At 37.1% G+C, this 20,199-nt stretch overlaps 1 protein-coding gene across 1 annotated transcript; it reads left to right on the top strand.

The window, feature by feature from the left end:
• The first annotated feature begins 2,034 nt into the window (after window positions 1-2,034).
• On the top strand, window positions 2,035-19,596 carry CRY1 (cryptochrome circadian clock 1). The gene is made up of 15 exons (XM_009586717.1): window positions 2,035-2,087; window positions 2,909-3,017; window positions 6,706-6,848; window positions 8,426-8,610; window positions 9,119-9,207; window positions 9,803-9,943; window positions 10,042-10,353; window positions 12,841-12,992; window positions 13,089-13,291; window positions 14,073-14,171; window positions 15,147-15,149; window positions 15,360-15,452; window positions 16,647-16,718; window positions 16,814-16,921; window positions 18,930-19,596. Exons 1-14 carry the CDS (start codon window positions 2,035-2,037, stop codon window positions 16,915-16,917), a joined length of 1,758 nt encoding a protein of 585 aa, XP_009585012.1. The 3' UTR covers window positions 16,918-16,921; window positions 18,930-19,596.
• Window positions 19,597-20,199: the final 603 nt, after the last annotated feature.

The raw sequence follows: 20,199 nt of genomic DNA, 5'->3' as shown, positions 1-20,199 counted from the left end.
TTGCAGCACATTTTGTTAAAACACATTTGGTCCAACTGAAAGATTCAAATATGCTTAGTGAATTGCACGCTTATTCTGAGTAACCACTTTAAACTAAATCTGTGTTCTGAAAGTCAAAGCGGTATTCTTTTGCATTGCTATTACTATAGATATCATAGGGTCGCTAGGGTTTAATTTGGTCTATTATTTTTGAACAATGTGCTTTCAGTGAGTCTTGCAGCTCAAGCTGTGGTTTGGCTGTTTTTCATTTGTTCTGTTTTTGTTCAGATAGGGGGAGTGTATGTGTGTCCCCTGGCCATTCTCCTGCTCCCTTCCTACATATATTTATCAATTTGAGTCTACACCATTATTTTTGTTAAATACATCAAGTTTTATGGAGATGAAATGTTGGAGTCTGGTAAGAGGTAGTTAAGAGAGATAATAGATGGGATTCAGGGAACCAACAAAACAGAGATTAAACAGTATTAAGGGCAAGTTTAGGGAGAATTGGAGACTAGGTCAGTGCATGTAATCTTCTTGAATAGGATTTTGTGCCAAGTCCAGACTAGAAGTTGTACGTTATGGTCAGTCAGGTAGGAAGAAGAGAGATTGAGAAATTAGAGGGAACTGAGATGCAAATAGGAAAAAAACCTAACAATTTCCTGAAAGACAAATTTTTAGTTTGAATAGTTATGAGCATTTTATATCACCAGTTTCTCTTCATACCCTTTCCCTATATTCTGTGATACTAAGCTGAAAAACCAAACAAAACCAAAATCAACAGAACAACAACAAAGCCCCATCAAACAAAAAAAACCCAACTTTACCTGGACTGTTCCAAAGGCATCTGGGACACTGTTGCAGTTTGTCTTCATAGCGATTTGTGGAGTATAAGTGAAGACACATGCTCTTTGAAAGCAAGATTCAGGTGGATAAGATTAGTGATAAAGGTCCATCATTCCAGGTTTCAAAAAAGTTGTAAAATTAAGCTGTACTTTTCAGAGTCCATCTGGAAGTGACTTTGGCCCGGGAACGTGGGGCCCAAGTTCTCTCTGATAGAGATGCAATTCTCATCTGATTCTTTACTCCTGTGTGGTTTCTAATTAAATGAGTGTACAGAAGTTTCTTTTTAGATATTCTTCATGATCTCGCTATTCTGGAGTATTTTTCAAAATAAAATTTAGCAAAGTGAGAGAATTAGTCATTTTTGGCTTGTTCCAGTCATTAAACGTATAAGCATAGTTACCAGCCAAGAAGCAGTTGTACTCTTGTACACTGGCTTCCTCTCAGACTTGCTTGCTTTCTGTTACCCTTTCAGGTCAAGTGAGCCATGCATTTTTGGCATTTAATTGCAGCTAGGGGGTTTTCCTGCCAGCCTTCTATATAGTAATTTTTATAATTTTTTTCCATATAAAGTTGGAGGCAATGTGTGTTAGGTGGGCATCACTTATATATTGCTAAATCTCTAAAAATGTAAAAAATGTTGGTAGGTTTACAACAGTCATGTATGCTATATCCCTCCTAGCATTTTCATTGTAACTGATTGTTTTTTAGGATTCATTCTTAAATCTAGGTGTTTTATGAACTCCTGATTTTAGTAAGCCTGGTTGCTTGGTGCCTTTGTCTTTGTAACGCTCGGGGCACTTGCAGTTGTGCAGCCTGCCCTTCCCTGGTATAGCTCCGCACCCTTTCACCTGGGCTGCGGGCGCAGTGTCTCCAGGCCTCTGTGGCACGGCTTTCCCTGTGTTGGTCTCGGGCAGTTGCTCCTGTGGTGTCATCCTCGTGGCCTTGCACCTGCACATAGTGTCGTACAGCAGGCTCTCTCAGGAATAATGGCCTGCAGTCTGGGACTCTCCTCTTTTTTCCCCCCTTTGGGTGTAACTTTTGGTTTATGGCAGGGGATCCAATAATGTGCATGCACAGAGGTTAATGACCAGCAGGCTCTGACTCAGCAGCTGCCCTGATCAGCAAGCACTTTAGTGAGTGCCAACAGCATTGTAAGTAAGAACAGCTGGCAGGGTTTGAGCAGCTCCTGGTGAAGACTATATTGTTACTATGAGGAAAAATATTGTGGAGGAGCCACTTGTTACACTGGAGAGGAGTCCAGGGTAAGGGCACTCATCTGGAGACCCCCAGCATCTCTCTTTCTGGCTGGCCGCAAGGAAGAGTTTTCATTTTTCCTCTCCTTCCTTTTGTTTTTATTTCTTCCCTCAAAGAACTTTCACCATTGGAGTTATTTTTAGTTACTGTGCCCACTAATAAATCCTTGCACATGTGAACCTCTCTCAACATCCTTTGTGCAACTACCTGTTTCTCTTGCAGACTTGCACATTTGCAGCACCCCCCCCCCCCTTATTTGCTGATTTGCTCATTAAATAATTCAGGTGAGGTTACAGCCAAGATGCATGAAACTGTTTGTTATATAGAGGGCTATTTTTATAAATGAAGGCCAAAGGGGTAGTTATGAGCATGTAGTCCTCTGGTATGTTGTTTTTAGTAAAGTTCAGGCTGCTGTGTTGCAAGAAGGACTTGGATTAAGTTTAGTAGCAGTATGCCAACAGCTAATGTCTGTTTGTTGGGTTTTTTCTCTGGTATGCTTTTTTCTTTAGCGTGACAAGATACTTCTAGTTTTAGTTAAGACTTGAGTATGTTTTAGTCCATTCCAGAGTTTGAATAGTGTTGAGGTGAAAACTTAAATGACGGTGCAGTTTGGTTTTCTGAATTATTTATTGCTGAATATGTTATATGGTATTGAACTACTGTAAGTTAAGTGTAATTAGGATGTGAACATGCATGCATCACCAGAATGTGGACCAAATACTGAAGGTCTGATAATCTTTGTTGGATTGTTCCTCTTAGTTCCCTTTTTCTATTGTAAAATTGTCTTATTTGCCTCAGAAAATAAATGTTTCTTAACAATTTCTTGCAGATTCCTGCTTCAGTGTCTTGAGGATCTTGATGCCAATCTACGGAAACTGAATTCACGTTTGTTTGTTATTCGTGGACAGCCAGCAGATGTTTTTCCCAGACTTTTTAAGGTAAATGCCACCTTGCAGTTGTTGTTTCTGTCCATGAACATGACTGACAAACTAATTTCAACTAGGAATATTTTTTGTACTATATACTTCAGTGCAAGTTGTTATCCATGCACATACTTAACTATCCTTGTAGTTTCTCTTTGAGGTTGGTTTTTTTAGATTTGGGTTTTTCCCCTCTAATGAGCATATCGCCAACTGAACTGAGTTGCTCTTAGACTTTACCGTTTTTGGTTTCCTTCTTTCCAGAAATGGAACTGATCTCTAATGGTTTGCTAAGTGTAGGTACTGTGTATTACTAAATTTTCCTTTCCAGTTCCCTTTGAAATACTGAAATATAATTCTGTGCACATGAATCCAGGTTGAAAGCCTGACCTGTAAAAGCAAAGTTTTATTTAGGCCAAATATCTGCTGTCGTTGCTTTTTGGCCATTAAAAGTGATTTAATGAGCTTTTTGCTGGCAGTAGGCTTGGTAAAAGCACAGGGCAGGTAAAAAGCAATTTCTAGTCAAAGTAGTTTAAGGCTTTTGTGGGAAAGGGTCTTATTATTGAGCAAATTAAATCTGTGAGGGATTGTTACTGTCTTCCATGGATAATAGTGTATTTAAGGTAACAATACTATAATAGGATAGTAAAAATGAACACTTTGCAGACTGATTTTAAAAGTTTTTACAGAATGACTGGATTGAGGTGACTGAGATAAGCAAGACTGTGGGCGGAAAAAAAAAATCTGTTTTTCCAAAGAGATCATCTGTTCAAGATTTTTATTCCCAATCTTCAACACCAAGCTGAAAACTCAACCAAAGCTCACATTTCTGGTCTTCATTCTTGCGCTTCAGTTGTGAAATGCTAATTGATGATACTCTGACTGGTCTTTTCTTGATTTCCTCTCAGTGAAGAATTTCCTGCAGGAGTACTGTGGCATTAGTTGCTGCTTGCAACCCCCCAGATATTCAACCTTGTTATATCTGCCTGCCAAATTTGGTTTGATTGCATTTAAATAGGGGCAAAGATCTTGCTGTTGTGTGTGTTGCCTTCTGGATTTGAGTGACCTGTGACAAGTTTTCTTAAACACTTTAATGGTTACTTTGACAACTCCTATTTCAGATCTTGCTACTAGGCTGATCTTTCTATGCCTAACATCATTGGGGTGCCACATTTTCAGAATAATAATTTTAGTGCTGAGAAGGTAATGAAAATAACTGGTCATATAGATAGTGTACAGCAATCAAAAAAGAACATTCACATCTGTCTCTGTCGTCTTGTTCCTCAAATTACCAAAAAGTGTCTTTATTGTATATTTGTTCACTGAGGGGCTTTTCAGGACATCCTCTAGCCTTGAGCAAGTAAGAGGCATTGTTGAAGCTCTTGAGGATTTCAGCTTTTGACTGAAGACTACCTGGAACATGCATCTATCTAATATCATTAATCTCACAGCCTCTTTTGCCAGAGCCGTAGCTGTACATCAGGCACTTGCAGTGCAGTGAAGGGCATATAACACTGAATTAAGCTTTTCAGATCATCCTCATTAAATGTCTCAAAGATGAGCAATGATCCTGACCCTGAAGAACACATGTAGATGTTTTTTGGCTGGGAGAAGATAACTTTAAGTAAATAATGGTAGGAGATAGTGGAACTTCTGTAGAGCCTTGTGTCAGGAGCCCTATAACAAATGCCAGCATGTGTGGATTTCCTGGGGATGAATGTTTCACTGCTGTTTCTTGGTAGGGCTCTCCTTTTCACATGCTGAAGGACAATTCCTTCAAAAGGCAGAGCACTGATCTATCTTTATCCTTGCAAAAGGCCTCAAGGACCTTTAGGCTCTTTCATTCGTGTGTATCTCTGTGTGGTATATATATATATACACACGACTGCTTTCCTCTTTCCAGTCCTTCAGAGTAGCTTTGCTTCCCTTAAGACACTGAATTCAGTGCCACATGTTTTCAGCAGTACTAGCTAACAGTGCTGCCAATAGCAGCAGTAGGCTGTCATCCTCTGGAGTAGAGCATAGAGACAGAATATTTTTACCAGTGGACTTTGCAGGTCTTTGCAAAATTCTTTTAGTCTTTTTGTTTGTTTGGGGGTTTTGTTTGGTTTTTTTTTTTATTTGGTTGGGGTTTTTTTTAAATAACTTGGGGATGGTGGTTCTATCTGACTGCAGAGATGCAACTTCCACTAGTAGCAGGCACCCACTTGGCGCCTGTTGGTTAACTTGAACTAGTCAAGTTTTGATCTTTTCTTGCCTCATTCTCTTCAATTTGTACTGGTCTGCTCTGTATCTCTAGCTCTTTGGGATTGGCTTGATAAAGAAAATAGCATTGAAACAATCTCTAATTCTTTAAATGCATCAGTGTTGCTAAAAGCATCCAGTGGTATGTGCAAAGCGATTTGTGTCCACGCTGCTAAGTGCCTAGCTCATGCTGATGTGATCCGGGTGTATTCACATCACGTAGCACTTCTCAGAGTTCCTTGGCTTCCCTGGGGACGTGGCTCTGGCTCTTGGACACGTTTTTTATGGTTTTCTTTTCAATATGCCAGAGGAAAGAAAGATTTAGAAAAATATCTGCTGCAACTTGTCAGACAGTGGTTTTAGATTACGAAATGGGAAATAAATGTTGTATGAGGGTGTAGGAGGTTGCTTGAGGATTCAGGGCCTGCTGGGTCGGTCTTGGCAGACTTAACGATGGAAGAAGCCAAGCCTTCTTTCAAAGAGCAAGCACTCCTTGGAATCGCCTGTCCTCACGGTTGTACCTGGGCTTCATCTAGGAGAGAGCTAGAGTTCAGAAGTGAAACAGCACCCTAGGTGAACATAGAGTGCCCCTTGTCTCTTTGGTGTAAATCCAGTTCTCTGAAGTAGTCTGGCTGGTGTATTTAAATCAACTGATTTAGATTCTGAGGGATTAGAAAGGTATTTCTATGAGTTTCATTGGCAGGGTGGCTTTCTAGGATCATCCTGTGCATACTTTACCTTTCCAGTTTCCTACTGTTGCAGAAGCCTTAGCCATTAGTTGATGCCTTTCTTTGCTTCTTTTCCCTTACCTGTTACTATTGGCCTTGGTAACAGCATCTGTGACATAAAGGATATTAGACTTGAACGCGTCCTCTTTTTAGGAGACAGATTTTTTTTTTTTTTTTTTAAATTGAGAATTTGAAGATTGTCTATTCTGGTGGGTGAAGAATAGGGATTTGGAAAAGGGAAGGAAAGTGTGTGGTGTTTGGTTTGAGGGAGGGGGCGTTATTTTGTGCTCTATACCCCCACCAAAACTTCGGTTCTGCTGTTAAAGTTGAAAAGCTTTTCTGCAGAGCAAGATACTGCTGCTGATCAATGTCCAGAAGACAGCCTCTGTCATCTTTCCCTTCTGTTGTGTCTCTTAAGGTATATGGATCCTAAAGTTAGAGCAGAGTTTTCAAAATATGCACAGAAGTTGTCCTACTACTGTGTGCACCCACAGTAATGGGACAGATAGAGGCTTGTTTTAATGCCCGATTCCTACTTAGATGCCAAAACGTTGGTCTTTATTTTTGTGAGTCTGGGTATCTAAATGTATTTTGGGCCTTTGTGTATCTTTGACAACTCTCCGCAGGTAATAGGTGGTGTTCCATCTTGTCCCTGTCCTTCCCGTTCTCCTTTCCCTCATACTCCGTCAAGCAGCCAAGTTGCTGAAGGGCCACATTTTTGTTTTGCGTTGTAGGAATGGAATATTGCAAAACTTTCTATTGAATATGATTCTGAACCATTTGGGAAGGAAAGAGATGCAGCAATTAAGAAGCTGGCTAGTGAAGCTGGAGTGGAGGTCATTGTTCGAATTTCCCATACGTTATATGACCTAGACAAGTAAGTTACCATTACCTCTGATTTTAAAAAAGTATGAATTTTATGTAGTATTTGGTTAGATATTGTGTGCTACTTTCTAAGCAGAGCACTTTATAGTTAGGAAGACTACAAATTTGTTTTCTGTTTCTCTTTTATCCATCCATCCAAATTTTATTATGTACTAAGTAAACTTTGCAACTCAAAAAAATGGTACATAACTGTGTCTGAAATACAGTTTCGATTTGGGGTTCTTTTGAAAATAATGGTCATGTTAATTATCTGTCTTTTATAATGAAGTTACTCAAACATGCCTGTAACTTCTCCCAAATAAGGACTGTTGTTGTTTAGTTATGTTGCTAGACATTTTTTGTCCTTATTTCACTTGCTGTACACAAGTTAGCAGAAAGTCCTTTATTTTTCAAGAACTGTTTCCTATCAGTTACGTATCCAATAAGTAGTTGGGAATTGTTTGATATCCCTGTGTTGCCTTACTTAATGTCTTGTTTATATTTTTCCACAGGTCTATTTAAATGGATTAGTATTAGCTGCCTATTATAGAAACATAATCCGCAAACTGTTCAAAAGTATAACTTGGCTTCTCTTAACATTGAGTAATTTATTGTGGTAGATGCACGTTTTATTCTGTTACAAGCCAATGTTGGGAATTGTTTGATATCCCTGTGTTGCCTTACTTAATGTCTTGTTTATATTTTTCCACAGGTCTATTTAAATGGATTAGTATTAGCTGCCTATTATAGAAACATAATCCGCAAACTGTTCAAAAGTATAACTTGGCTTCTCTTAACATTGAGTAATTTATTGTGGTAGATGCACGTTTTATTCTGTTACAAGCCAATGTATGAGAGGCAGCTAGACATACGGAAGGGGAAGTGAATTATTTACTGTTTTGAAACCAATACCTGATTTTCTTTTTTTAAATCCTAAACGGACAATTCCTTTTCTTCCGTCCCCACCCAAGCAAATGAACAGTTGGGTCCATCTACCACTTTGTAAATTATTTCTTTGAAGTTCTCCTGTTTCTGAGATTTTAGATATATTTAAGGTGACAATGCAAAATATGGAAACTATGTGTTTTTACAACAGTCATTGTGTATAAACTACACCTTAATTTTTCCCCATATTAAGACAGTTGTAATATTGGCTACTGTTCTCAATACCAGAATAGAAGAATAGGGGTTTTTATGCAAATAGCATTGTCTTGTAGGTGACTTGGACATATCTTTATGTCGCTGTGGTCTCTCATCTTCTTTGCTGATGTGTATTTTTCTTTGCCTTGAGCTGTCCATATTCATTACTTGTTCTTGAGGGACTTTCCTTAACCCAGGAATGAAGAATAATTGACTTTTGGTTATAAACAGTTAATGTATATGTTTCCTTAGTGGGGAAAAAAGGATGGTAAAATTAAAATTCAAACTGTCTGGATTATCATGTACATCTGGGTTTTTTATATAACATGCTAGAGGCAGGTAAGAAGATACTTCTGTGTGTGTATAGGTGTGTATATTTTATTTAAAAAAAAATTGTTATATACTATTGTCTGACATACTGCTTTTCTTTTTTCTTTTTTTTCAATCCAGAATAATAGAATTAAATGGAGGACAGCCGCCTCTTACTTACAAGCGATTCCAGACCCTAATTAGTAGAATGGAACCACTGGAGATGCCAGTGGAGACTATAACCCCAGAAGTAATGGAAAAATGTACTACTCCAGTTTCTGATGACCATGATGAGAAATACGGTGTCCCATCACTGGAAGAGCTAGGTATGTTCTAAGATTGCTTTGACATTGTGAAACAAGTAAGATGTAATCTATCACTAAAAGCGTAATACTTAAAATAACCATGAGAGAGGTTCTACTTGTGGTAAATTGTTAAACTGATGCCAATTATGACATATAAAAGGAATAAAAAAGGATCAACTCTGTAAATTTTATTTTTTTTCTTTTAGATGGGAGGTCAAATAGATCAAACTACACCAAGTACTGTTTGGCTTCTTGTAATACAGCATAGCCATTTTCCCATGGTACCAAATAATCATTAAGCTACTAATAGTCTTTGATACTTCATTTTGTATTAAATGCTTTTGGTATCTTTGTGCCTCAGGTCATTAATCTGCCATTTTACAAGTTAATTAAAAAAACCTCTTGTCTTGCAATGCCAAAAAAAGATAATAAGGTACAATACAATGTAGTCAAGTGTAAATATGCTAGTATTTTGTTGCCCTACAGTATAAGCAAACAAGGAGTTTCCTTTTTTCAATTTGTTTTTCAGGTTTTGACACAGATGGTCTGCCTTCTGCAGTATGGCCAGGGGGAGAAACAGAAGCTCTCACACGATTGGAAAGACATTTAGAACGAAAGGTACGTTTCAAATTCATTGCAAGTGTGACATATCTGGGAAACATAGTTGCTCTTTGCAATGGGATGTAAAAGGAATTGGGCAAGTTGTTTTAAAAAATCAAAACCATGAACTTGAACTCAAGGCCTCGATATAATGATATAAATCAAGTTGCTGTTTCTTAGTTTTAAAAGATAATAGCAGGTTGTCTTCTAATGTGAATTTTAGAGAAAGTCTGTTATACTATTTTCTACTCAAAAAAATTTAATTATTTTTTTCTTTGGAGGTAATTTTTACGTGAAACATACTTTTTATAACTTTGAAGGGGAATTCCTCTAAAAGCTAACATATTGCTAGTTGTCTAGGTTTCCTCTGTATTCAAAAGAAAGGGATAGGTAGTTCTAGAAGACAGTTCATGCCTTCTGCATTGAGATGAATTACCTTCTAGAGATTCCACTGATTGAAGAGGAACCCCTAGATATTGTACGTAACGTGATCATGTGTCCAGTGTCTGGATTCAGTTATAGACAGTGCATGATTTCTCCCTTTATGTTTAGAAGCTACTACCTAGTCTGTAATCTGATATTGCTCTGTGGGTTTTGTTGTGTTTTTTTTAAGGCTTGGGTAGCAAACTTTGAAAGGCCACGAATGAATGCAAATTCCCTTCTGGCAAGCCCTACAGGGCTTAGTCCCTACCTCCGCTTTGGCTGTTTGTCCTGTCGTCTCTTTTATTTCAAGTTAACGGATCTGTACAAAAAGGTATGATTTCTACATAGTCAGCTACACATTCTTAGACGCCATGATTTTTCCCTACTTCTTCTCCTAATAAAATGTTTTCCTTTAATGATGATCTTCAGGTAAAAAAGAACAGCTCCCCTCCCCTCTCCCTCTATGGCCAGCTGTTATGGCGTGAATTTTTCTACACAGCAGCGACTAACAATCCACGGTTTGATAAAATGGAGGGGAATCCTATCTGTGTTCAAATTCCATGGGATAGGAATCCTGAGGCTTTGGCCAAGTGGGCAGAAGGCAGGACAGGTTTTCCTTGGATTGATGCAATTATGACGCAGCTTCGTCAAGAAGGTTGGATTCACCATTTAGCCCGGCATGCTGTAGCATGCTTTTTGACTCGAGGTGACCTCTGGATTAGCTGGGAAGAAGGAATGAAGGTATTGTTTCTTATTCTTGAATTTCTTAAAGCGCCTCTTAAAGTTTCAGATAGTCATTCTAGAGTTGTGTGGTGTGTGGTGTTACTGTGTGGTGTAAGTTGAATTTTAAATCTTAAACTGTGGCCAAAATTAAATCAGTTGTGATAAACCAATGGTGCTGAAGTTTTGCCTGTTGAATGTCCCCTTTTATTGGAATATTAGAGTGTTTCTTGCAATTAGAGTGTTTCTTGTGCAATTCTTCTAAATTTGAGATTTCTTCCTAAATCTTGGCAAATAAACATGGATTACTCTTGTAATTGAAATTTCTTTCCAGTCTTTACTGTGTGAACAGTTTCTGTTCACATCTCGCATCTGCTTCTCTGCGAAGGAAAAGCACCAGGGAAATTAAAGGGAGAAAACTAAAAGCTGAGAATGTCTCCTCAGCAATTTCTGTCCCTTCACGCTATGTTGGAAGTTTGAGTATGGGCAACGTGATTTGGCTGAAGTTTCAGTGCAGTTAATTTCTATGCAAGTATCCAAGAGATGCTGAAGTTCAAATTGCAGATGTCAGTCTTTTGAAGAAAAGGATGGAATTATTTAATCTCGGCCTTCGAATCAGTTTTACATTTTTAGAGGGGTAGCACATCTTTTACCGAGCAATGATAATCAATTAAAAATAGTTTTTTATTTTTGAAATCTAAAAAAGAATTTACTTGCCATCAGGATTGTGACCTCATATTTATGTATGTATATAATCTTACAAAATTCCAGCTTTCTTAACAAATCAGTTGTAAGCAAACACGTTTCATTTTTAAAAAAAATTGTCGTGGTTACACAACAACATAAGCTGCTTTAGGAATTTTCCTTTTGCAGTTCATAGATAAAGACATGGAAGATGCACACACATAAGTAACTCAGCCAAATCACAAAGCTGTATATTACAGATAAACGTCAATTTGTTCTTACTTTTGAAATAATACAGATATATGGAGGGCCCAGACTTGTGCAGTGGAAGGATTTTAATTCATACGTCCATAGCTAGCAAAAGTTAATCTGGCCTTCCGTGGCGATATTATTTCCCAAGTCTTATTACATGGCAGCATCTAGTGGAACAGTTGTGTGCTAACACTTAATGTTCATCTAAAGATCTTGTTACATTATTAGTCACTTTCTATTTAAAATGTTTTTTAAAAATGTTTTTAAGATAAATCTTATTTTTTCAAAACAAACTTTTTTTTTCCAAATAGTTGCAGATATTTAAACAAAGATACTGTTGTAACACTTAGTGTATATTGTAGAATGAAGGCCTTATTGAATATATGTAGAGAGAGAGAGATCCTTGTTTAATGGTATTACCTTATTAGACTTTATACTGGAATAATATTAGTTGAAGTTGGGTGGCAGTAGTAAGATGTTAAGTTTTAATGTCTTAGCATGAATAAAGATGATGGTTTATTTGGAACATTTGGAGACGATGCAAGTTTGAAATGAAAATCAGAACTTGCAAAAATATGTATTAAGTATCTGTTTTGAAAACTAGTTCTCAGTGCACTCTTTTTATAAAAGGTACTTGAATGTTCTCCTTCAAAGAATAAGGCTTCTCTTTATTTCTTGTTAAGCCTGTATTGCTAGTGATCTGACTGAGCAGAGGAATTTCTTTTATACGAGTTAGTATTGTCTGTCTCAATAATTAAAAAACAATCGCTGCTGGAAATGCGAATGTTTCACAACTATTGAGCTCCAGATTTAAAATAAAACTCTCATAAATCTTCAAGTTCCTCATGGGTTATTTTTAATATAATAGGGGTAGCAATTACCAGAGAAGACTTTTTTTTGTCTTCAGACCAGAGTTCGTTATCTGTCCCACCGTTCTTCAGCATGCTTGGTTCATATAACTCCAGGAATTTAAGTGTGCATCCTCAAAACTGTGACTTACTAGATTAACTATTGGCCTTCAAGAATATGACTTCTGAATGTTTGTGCTACCCTGAAACTCTTGAATTCTACTCTTGGGACTCCTCGCGTAGTGAAAGGTGCTGTGCAAGTTGAGGTATTCAGGCTGACAATTTGAGTTTGAAATATGCTTTGTATGTTCCCTGTTTTCTGGAAGTTTGCAAAGCTTACTCAGTTGTAAAGTGATGAAGCAACTCTTCTGAAATCAACAAAGGCCACTTGCAAGCAGTCAGGCTCCAGCCATCCTTTGAGGATTTATTTTTTAAGGATGTGTTTAGGCAAGAATGTGTAACTTTTTGGTTGTAGTTTCTGAGATGTCTACACGGTTTTTTACAGGGTAAAAGCCAAACAGGCTATCACACTTTTGTTCTAGAGTTGGGCATTTAGGTAAGTATTTGCAATTGCATACTGAGCATTCTGTGAATGTTGCCACATAAGAAAGAGTTTTTTCTGGGTTTCCTCTGCTGAAATCAGAAACTCAGAACAATTCCTGAAAAGGTAGGTGTCTCAAAGGTGTGCTGTGTTCAAACTAACTTGTTGCTCTAATTTCTTAAGGTCTTTGAAGAGCTCTTACTTGATGCAGATTGGAGCGTGAATGCTGGAAGCTGGATGTGGCTATCCTGTAGTTCCTTCTTTCAGCAGTTTTTTCACTGCTACTGTCCAGTGGGTTTTGGCAGAAGAACTGACCCAAATGGAGATTATATCAGGTAACTCACAGTCCAGAAATTGCAACGATTCATGGATGTTGCTTAAACTGTCAAGTGGCTTTATACTTAAAATGACCTTTTAATTTTTTTTTTAAGACGTTATTTGCCAGTACTTAGAGGTTTCCCTGCAAAATACATCTATGATCCTTGGAATGCCCCAGAGAGCGTCCAGAAGGCTGCAAAATGTATTATAGGAGTTAATTATCCCAAACCAATGGTAAATCATGCAGAGGCAAGCCGTCTGAATATTGAGAGAATGAAACAAATCTACCAGCAGCTTTCACGATACAGAGGACTGGGTATGGTTATAGGCTATTGGCTTTATTTATTTGAAAACTTCTCTCACCTTTTAGCAATTATTAATTTTGTCCCATAGCAGTGGTAATCAGGTGTGAGCTCAGTGTAGTGACCAGGGTTGTATATCCAAATAAATGAAAATATTAGATGTAACCAAGAAAGGGAAGAAAGAGCTTGAGTGGAGTGTCTCCTTCCAAGTCTTACCCAGAAATTTTTTTCTGTGGGTTTTTGGAAGTTTTTTGGTTAACCTGGGTCTTCGGTGCATTAGGATACTCTTGTACAGATAGGTTTTAATACCAGTGATTAGAAAATTAATGTGGTTCATAACTTCAACCATACTGTATTTGCATTTGCTCAAATAGAGACCAGTGCAACCTCTGGTAGCATTCTTCCTAGTTAGGAAAGACTGTCCCCTTCACCCTGAGAGGTAAACCACATGCACTTGTATTGCTCAGGAACGTGTAAGCAGTCCGTGTGTTCAGATATTGGATATTGAATCAGGGTACGTTGCACTTCATAGTTGCCACATAGCAAATACATGTAACTAATGAACATTGGAAAAGTTATGCAGAATATTATGTAGAAAATGCCTGTTAAATAATTGTGAACTAAAATTACTTGGCAAGATCACAGAAGTAGGCAAGATAGAGAGATGTTCTCCTGTTGTAAATGTAGATCACTCAGGGTGAGGATGGAGAGTTGGCTGTTATGAGGAAAAAAGCATACTACACTTAAATCTTTTTTTGCTGTCTTTATGGCTATATTTTTTATTTCATTGCTTAGGTCTTCTTGCAACAGTGCCTTCTAATCCAAGTGGAAATGGAAATGGTGGTCTAATGGGCTATTCACCAGGAGAAAGCATTTCTGGTTGTGGTAGTACAGGTCAGTCAAATTCTTTCAATACATAGAATTATTGGAACTGAACTGCACAAACTTCTTTTATAATGCCCTTGGCATTATGTATTATAAGAGCGAGCTGTTTTCACAAGACAGTTTTCTGTGCAAATCACAAACGTTTTCAAATTTATTCGCTAAGTTTGGTAGTATTTGTGTAAAGACATCTTTAGATTTTTTTTTTTAAATCTCAAACATGTAATAATTTTTTAACCTGTTTTTTCCCCCCCCTGAAAATTACTTATTAACATGTATCAGACAGTTTGATTTCAACAGCATTTGAAAGTGATTTTCTTCCAGAAGTCTACAAGCATCCTGATATTTGTAATAAGGAGTGATTTGTGAATTTTTAAGTCAAACTGTTAATTTGTAAAGTTTTCTAAGGCTAGCATTAGATTGCTTACTGGAATTTAATTCTACCATAATGTCAAAAATAATATGGTGGACTGTGTCTGAAAGAACTTAATATAGAATTTATCACATAGTTTTGATGAAAATTAGACTATTAACATTCTTATTGTAACATACAAAGACTAGCATTAATTAGTTACTAAGAAAAAAAATAAAAACAGTATTAACATTGTATAAATCCATGGTGCATCAACATCTTGAATACTATGTACACCTTGGACTCCTCATTGTAAAAGGATACAGCAGAACTGGAAATTTCCTGGCTTTGTGTTCTGCTAGGCTTTAGTCAAGGTCAGAAGCAGATTGCAGAGGATGATGGACCTTACTGTTCTCAGCCAGTACAGTTCCTCTTGAAGTATTAAAGTCTAGACTCCTTAAAGCTGGGTGCTTGAGCTTTTATTTCTTTCAAGTTCAGATATTTAGAAGACAGGAAGGGCTTAGTTTAAAAAGTTAACATTATATGCACTCTTTTCTCCTTAAAGTGTATACATATATACTTAAATGTATAAATGTACTTACACTTTCCACATCAGAAATGTATCCATTTTGTAGGAGGTTACTGTGTATTCATCTGAATTTGCAAGTGTGAATTTGGAAAGACAAAAGCAATTAAAGCTTTGGACCTGTTCAGAGGTGGTTTTAAAAAAAAAAAAAAGCCACAATCAAAGTCTACCTCTTGATGGGGGGGAGGCGACCCAACATCTAAAATTCCAGAACTGGAATTGTATCTTCTGTTATGTTTAAGTGTTTTTCCTGCCTCTCCAGGAGCTCAGCTGGGAACTGGTGATGGTCATACAGTTGTTCAGCCATGTGCCCTGGGAGACTCACACACAGGAGCAAGTGGAATTCAGCAGCAAGGTATTATGGCAGTGCCTGTCTGTAGAGGATCTCCAAATCCTTGCAACTATGGAAAAACAGACAAAACTTCAAAATAACATGGATAGGTTTTTGGTGACAGCTGCTATCTACGACTTGAACTGGCCTTGTTTGTGTTCTTGAAACATAAAAATTATTTCTTAGAGTGAACTTGCTTGTCTTGTCACTTTTATCTCTAAAATGCTCATCTAGAACAGTATTTGTATGTTTTGAGTGGGAAGGACCACAAGTGTGACTAAACAAAAATTAATAAACATTATCCTAGGTTACTTTAAATGAAAGATACTGAAAGAAAGAAGTTCACTTTGTGTGTTTGATAGCAAAATTTGCATGTTATCTTTTCCCTGATTTTACTACGACTTTTTCCATATATAATAAATTTCCGCAGTTTTGTGTGGATATTCTCATATTGTGGGGGCAAATTTTTGTTACTTACTTTATATAGAAACTTAAGCTGTGGTTTGTGATAGATCAAAGTTGCAATCAGATTTAACACAACTGTTTCTTTCTTTGCAGTATTAACAGAGGTGGTGTGTTTACTGATCATGAAGGACTGTAATCTGTGTTTCGTTTAAGCATCCAGAACATAACCGGAACACCACAACTGTTCAGAATAAGAAACCTTGCAGCTGCTTTTGCTAATTTGCACTCTTTATGCAAAGCGCTCGGTGTCAAGGTTGCCAGTGGATAGTTTATGTGAACCAGAAAATAGTTTGCATCTTTCTTTAAGTTACTTGCATTTTTTTTTCACAGCTTAGTTACGCTAAGAATTCGCTAGTATTGCTATAACAGAATAATAAAAAGGATGAAGAGACTTGGCAGAACAAAGGTTAAAATTTATAACAACTTAGAATTGAAGTGTTTGGATATATAAACATTCTGCTTGGATATGTAAACATTCTGCTTCTTGCAAATATAATGCATAAATATGTGTGCACTTAATATTATTCACTGTGCATATATAAGTGCATATATATTTAACTGCTGTAGACTGCTATGAGGCCTTTTTACACGTAAGAGCTCTTCTGCTTTCAGGATGATTTCTGGCAGGATTTTTCTTGATGATGGAAAATAAATCAATCGGCTCCTTTTTGTTGTTGTAAAGAACGTAACTGTACACTTGCTTGCAGTTCTAAATTTTATTTATTATAATAAATATCTCCTGTATCTGAACAGGTTACTGTCAAGCAAGTAGTATCTTACACTATGCTCATGGAGACAATCAGCAATCACATTTATTGCAAGCAGGTAAATTAAAGAACAACAAAAAACCCGAAACGCTTTTCCTGAATATATAAAGGTGCAATAGAGTCTTAATGTAAATACTGGTTTTAAATTATCAGGAAGAACGGCCCTTGGTACTGGCATTAGTGCAGGGAAACGCCCAAATCCAGAAGAAGAAACTCAGAGCGTTGGACCAAAAGTCCAGCGACAGAGCACAAATTAAACTGGTAAGATCTGAGACATCTTAAAGTTATCATGTTAATGAGTAAATGCCTGTACAGATTTTGTGTTTATGATAACATTTATATCACTGCAATGCAAAGGATCCTAAATTATTGCTGTAAATATTTCGGTTCCAGGTACTGTGCAAACAAACAATACAAAATACTGGCTCTAGAGAGTTTACAAAGTATGAGATAGGAAGTAGTTACAAAAATAGAACCAGACTGAAGATTATCAGACACAGATCAAGGTGCTGATGAAAGGGAGATGGATATGTGGTTTCGTATACATTAGCAGAGCTGCCTATGTAGCTTCAGTTACTCTCTGCTCCTGCATCTCACCTTAAGTTGTGCACAGCAGCACTGTTTGTGTGAATGTATGGTGACCTGAATCAGAAGACTAACACAACTGAAAAGGAAAGGCTCAGGGCCTGGATTAGAGTTTGACATACAAGTGGACTAAGTAGAACACGTTTTAGAGAGAGACTGCAGAAAACCTGCAAAATGCTGATGTGGTTATTGCCTGCAAAGATGTAGGGACAAGGAAGATTTTAAGACTTGAGCATTTGTCATTGGTCTGTAACCTAAGCAGGATGCTCAGATTGGCAAAGTTTGTGAAGAAGAGTACTGTAGTGAAGAGTACTTGAATTTGGAGAAGGAGGCATTGCTAGATAGATACACACGAACAGGTGTGAAAATGCATAGAGAGAAGCAGTAAATTGGAGAAAGAGTTTGATTTGTGTGAAATCATCAACATAGAGAAGGTAACTGGATTTTGTGTTTTGTATAAAGTTACTTAGGAACAGGAGAGAGAAAAGAGAAGGCCAAAGATGTTATACCTCTTCCCCTAGTGAGCTCGATTTCAGAGGAATAAGGAAGATGAGCTGAAAGACAAGTTAGAGTAATTACTTAGGAGGGCTGTCTAAAACAAGAGAGGACAAGATTCCAAGACTAGGAGTGTGGCTGCATAGATTAAAGGTGGTTGACATGTCATTCCATCCTTATATTTAAAAAAAAAAAAAGTTAAGAGTTGGTCATTATGGAATTTGAAGAATAAGTAAGAATAGCACATAGGCGAAATAATAGCACATGGAGAGACTTTGGTGGAATTGGAAGATAGGGATTCTATACAGCAAGTATAGAAGATGCATTCAGCATCTCTAGAGATAAAAAGGAAATTCAATCCACTTCATTTGGATTTGACAGCAAGATCTAATTTTGCTTGTTATGTGGTGTCAGCACTTTGACAAAGTTATTGCGGTGCATTATGAACAATTGTGTTGTACTGATTTGATTGAGTGAAGAACCACAGCATTGTTTCCGTAATGCCTGTCACTTGAAGTGAGCTTAGCGATTGATCCATCTGCTATTTTCTCACGTACTGGAAGCACTGTAAACTGTGCTTCTGTGTTCTCAAACTGATTTCTGGTACTCGGGTGGACCTGACTGGAACATAATTCCAAGACAGTCCGTGTTTCAGTAGCTGTCTTATCCTTAGTATGTGTAGATTCATTCAGCATCCATGTTTTGTATTGCAGAATTCCTTAGGTGCTCGTGTCTGTGTAGAAGAAGTGCCTGCAGAGCGAACGCCTGGTTCCTGTCTAAGCTCTTTTTCAATTGAGAGACAGGTTGGAGGGGTTTCTAGTTTGGCAGAGAAGACTGATCTTATTAGGGGTGTTCAAAGCATGCTGCAAAAGTATTATAGTCAAATACAAAAATCAGCCAAGATCATACTCAAAAACACTGCTGGCAAAAGGATGTGCGCCTTCTGAATAGCACTAAAGTACAGAGGATGTTGGGTTTCTCTTTTTTCTCTTTTTTTTTTTTTCTTCTTTCCCATTTTGGCCTCTAAGGAGTAAGAAATAAGAATTCTGAATATTTGGGCCAGTACAAACGGGGATAGGGCTTCCTGCACTGAGAAGGGAGGAAAGAATATTGGTCCCTTGAATTATTTCTGCTTTCTTCAAAGACTCATGACAAACTGCTTGAGAATAATTTTTTTCTTTTCTTGCAGCATTATTGGAAGAGAAGACACCACTCAAAGAACACACAGGACAAAATTCCTGCTACTCTGTATTGGAACTAAAGTTGTTGTGAGAGTACTTGTACTAAAATTACATACTTTTTCATAAATTATTTTCAATTGTTCTCAGTTGTTGTAAACAAGTCAAATTTTTGGAATGCATTATTTCTAACTGGCATTTCTATGGTTTTTAACTTTTTAATGACTCTTTCACAAAGGGCAAATTGAGTTTTGTATATAAAGGATTTGGTGAAGAATTTGCTAACTTAATGTAAATATAAACATTCATGATTAGCGATAGACCCGTCAATATATTTTTGATAATCTTTCATGTATATGGTAGTAGGAAAAGCTGTAGTGACGTTCTGCAAAATGGATGGCCATAGAAGGTTTTGAAGTTTTTAAATTGTTATTATTTTTAGGTTCCAGAACTTGACCTCTGTATGATCAACTTCATATTTTCAAAATGTAAGTGCTTAGGACTGTGTTTAATCAAATACGATAGAGTTGTAACCTTTATTAATCACATCTGTATATAAGTCATATGCCAATTTTTTGTCGAGTTGTAAAATTTTCATGTGTATGTCCAGTCGTTGTATTTCCCAGTTGCCTTGTTCAGTAATGACATACCTTGTTAATAAAAGAAAATTGTATATATAGATACATATGTCTGTCTTTTGTGTATGCTATTGCTCTGGTACATATTTCCAAACAAAACTGTTTCAGGAAAAAAGAAGGGAAATGTAATTTTTGGACTTAATCTGGAAGCCATAAACAGTGAACTATATTAACCTTTCACTTCAAGTTTCATGGTACTGAAGCAAAACACTATCCAAATTATTCAGGCCTTTTTGTTGAAATTGCATGCATGTATGTTTTCTTACCATTAAATGTTTTTCGCCATTAAATGTATTCATGAAGTGTTTCTTCAAAATCTAGGATTTTTTTTTTGCTATAATTGCAATTTGCTTGATAGCCCAGTAGTCTTTCCTGCACTGCAGCTAATTTGCTGCTGTTTGAGGATGTTGATTTCTAAAAACACATCGGGTTTGCGGACTACTCAGTCAATACTGTCTCAAATGTTTAGAGAAGTTGTATCTAAATGTCTTCTCAGACCATTAACATCTCTGAAGAAGCAGTCTGAATTACTACACTTTACATATAACTACGTCAATTACCTACTTGAGTGGGTGCACAAACTAATGCTCATGTGGGAGGAGTTAATTATCTTGATCTTAGTATCACATGGGTGACTTCCAGT

Source organism: Fulmarus glacialis, unplaced genomic scaffold (assembly GCF_000690835.1).
Source record: "Fulmarus glacialis isolate BGI_N327 unplaced genomic scaffold, ASM69083v1 scaffold35791, whole genome shotgun sequence".
Classification (NCBI taxonomy): Eukaryota; Metazoa; Chordata; class Aves; order Procellariiformes; family Procellariidae; genus Fulmarus; species Fulmarus glacialis.
Note: the sequence above shows the minus strand (reverse complement) of the source record. Positions and strands in the feature narration are given on the sequence as shown.